At 35.1% G+C, this 2,649-nt stretch overlaps 2 protein-coding genes across 2 annotated transcripts in view; one reads left to right on the forward strand and one right to left on the reverse strand.

The window, feature by feature from the left end:
• The window catches only part of LOC104706895 (protein PEROXIN-4), a 7,751-nt gene extending 6,817 nt beyond the window's left edge, over positions 1-934 (forward strand). The window contains 4 exon segments of the mRNA XM_019242027.1: positions 37-86; positions 216-408; positions 411-587; positions 678-934. Coding sequence (XP_019097572.1) covers positions 81-86; positions 216-408; positions 411-587; positions 678-766 — 465 coding nt within the window. The 5' untranslated portion in view covers positions 37-80 and the 3' untranslated portion in view covers positions 767-934.
• The window catches only part of LOC104771051 (putative hydrolase YtaP), a 3,613-nt gene continuing 1,741 nt past the window's right edge, over positions 778-2,649 (reverse strand). Inside the window, exons 4-13 of the mRNA XM_010495530.2 lie at positions 2,473-2,641; positions 2,285-2,374; positions 2,148-2,201; positions 1,940-2,030; positions 1,766-1,836; positions 1,578-1,647; positions 1,438-1,490; positions 1,263-1,356; positions 1,085-1,182; positions 778-993 (exon numbers count right to left, since the gene is read on the reverse strand). Of these exons, the coding sequence (XP_010493832.1) occupies positions 907-993; positions 1,085-1,182; positions 1,263-1,356; positions 1,438-1,490; positions 1,578-1,647; positions 1,766-1,836; positions 1,940-2,030; positions 2,148-2,201; positions 2,285-2,374; positions 2,473-2,641 (877 nt within the window). The 3' untranslated portion in view covers positions 778-906. The remainder of the gene's footprint in view (positions 994-1,084; positions 1,183-1,262; positions 1,357-1,437; positions 1,491-1,577; positions 1,648-1,765; positions 1,837-1,939; positions 2,031-2,147; positions 2,202-2,284; positions 2,375-2,472; positions 2,642-2,649) is intronic.

Genomic DNA, 2,649 nt, shown 5'->3' on the forward strand with positions numbered 1-2,649 from the left:
TTTTTTTTTTTTTTTTTTTTTTAATAACTTTTGCAGTTGAAAACGACGATTCGATCTTTGCTTCTTTGGGCAAATAAGAGATGCAGGTAGTAGTTTTTTTTTTTTTTTCTGTTATGAATTTCACTATGATAATAACTAGGGTTGTCTGAGAATTAATTTTTTTTGGCTAAAAGTGATTGATTGATTGATTGATTGATGTGGTCTTGTAAAAATAGGCATCATCACGAGCGAGACTGTTTAAGGAATACAAAGAAGTTCAGCGTGAGAAAGTAGCTGATCCAGATATTCAATTGGTGTGTGACGATACCAACATTTTCAAATGGACCGCTCTTATCAAGGTTTTTTTTTTTTATAATCAAAACACTCCATTTTTTTTTTATTGCTNCAGTGAAAACGATGCTGTTTTTTTGTAATCTCTTTGCTACAAACGTTTTTTTACATTCTTTGGATTTTGTAGACAGGGGAAATATGCCTCGACATACTCAAGAATGCGTGGAGTCCTGCTTGGACGCTTCAGTCCGTGTGTAGAGCCATCATAGCATTGATGGCTCATCCTGAACCGGACAGTCCTCTTAACTGCGACTCAGGTGAAAACAAACAACAAAAAGAATATGCAACTGCCTTTTAGTGTAACTACAAATAATATGACACTTATGTTTTCGTTGTTGCTATTGAAGGTAATCTTCTTAGATCTGGGGATGTGAGAGGGTTCAATTCAATGGCAAGCATGTACACACGCCTCGCCGCTATGCCTAAAAAAGGATGATACTCTCTCTCTTTTCGATTTCGTTAATGATAATGATTTGCAACAAGTGAATTTCAGTTTACAAGCAGAGATGTTTCTTCTTCTTATTATTAGTTTACAATTTTACCAATATTACAATTGGACATGTCATGTCCACCGGTTTATTTAAGGAATTTGTCAAACCAGTCTGATGACTCTTTGATCATATAACTCGTCACTTCGTGTCCAACTCCATCTTCTGCTTTGAACTGCTCTCAAGAAACATCAAAAAGTCTATTTCCTTAATTTCTCTATCTGGTACAACTATATATAAGATTAGATCAATGATGATATACGTACCTTAAAATTTCCAGAAGAACCAGTTTCCTTATACGCCTTCTCAGCTCTCTTTAAAGGAACTTCTAGTCCGCCAAGAGGGCACCGAGGATCCTTGGCACCTGCATATGAAAATCCGGAAAAAAAAAACTTGTAAGTGTGTCAGATAGATAATGAGCATATACATATCGATTGTGCTGACCGTTAAGGATGTAAAGAGGCCGTGGAGCAATCACTGGTAATGAGTAAGGTGAGTCAAACTTAGAAGCTAGTCCAGGAGCTATTCTGTTCCACACCTGTTTTAAGTCAATCAAATACTTGTCAACTGTATATTTGAGTCGCAGTCCGAATTCCTAGTCATTTTCAAGCTTCTTTACCTTTTCGACTACTTCTTTGTCGATTACACTCTTTCCCAGATCAATCCTTGCTTCTGAAACCATAGAAAGCAAAGGAATTATAATTCTCATACTCAAGTATATATTGAATCTTTTAGTAAGTTTTTTTTTCAAAATCTGACCTTCAAATAAAGGTTTTATACTGTTGACTCTTGCTTCCCACTCATCATTGTCTATTGCCCATCTAAATCCCTGCCCAACATTCAAAAGTTTTTTGAATTAGGAAACCTTATCCTCTTACAAGCAAAAGAAAAGGTCTCTCATAGTTGCTATGTTGTTTAAGAAAGAGTAGTAATGATGATATTTGCACCTGGACACCGATTAAAGGGACAGCCACGGAATAGCGTGTGTCAGCTGCAGCAGCAAACCAAGCATGCATCCCTGTACATATTGGTTTTCACAATGAACAAAAAATTAGTATATATGAACTTACTACTATTACTACAACAAATCAAGCAACTCATCAGTTTGTTATATGACTGACCTCCTAGCGAAATGCCAGTGATTCCTATCCTTTTTGGGTCTATATCATCCCTCTTAGTAAGATATTCAGCTAGTTTGATCAAATCCCAAACCTAAGAAAAGACCAAAAAAAAATAAAAATCAAATAGATGCAGTAAGATCGATGTTTTATACTCTAAAAGTGAAACCAGAAAATGAAAGCTAAAAAGAGGCAATGGGGAGTTTTTTACAGTATCAAAGATAAAAGGCATTGTGTTTCCATTTTTCCAAGATGATATAAGAGCCTGCATTGTAATTTACACCCATATCAGAACTCAAAAGAGAAGAAAAATAAAAAAAGGTCATATATAATGAATTTGTAACAAACATCATTATATGCAGTTTTGCAGTTGTAAGCGCGTTCCCCGTGGTAGCGAGAGTCTAAACCGATGGCTACATATCCCCTCGAAGCATATGCCTAAGTAGAAATAAAACATATATATATATATATATAATCAAAACATTCTTTGTTGATTAATTAAGAAGAAATCAAAAAGTTAACAATGATGATGTTACTTCGAGCCATGGCCTTAACCATTCTTTGTTTGTGTTTGTGCCGTGCATAAACACAATCGCTGGCCTTCTTTGTTCACTTGTCTTCTTCAAGCTTAAAATAAGCAAAGGCAATCTCCCTTGCTCTGCATCCTTTATATTCCCCATTACAAATAGAATACAATTTTTTTTTTTTTTTTT

This window comes from Camelina sativa, chromosome 20 (assembly GCF_000633955.1).
Source record: "Camelina sativa cultivar DH55 chromosome 20, Cs, whole genome shotgun sequence".
Classification (NCBI taxonomy): Eukaryota; Viridiplantae; Streptophyta; class Magnoliopsida; order Brassicales; family Brassicaceae; genus Camelina; species Camelina sativa.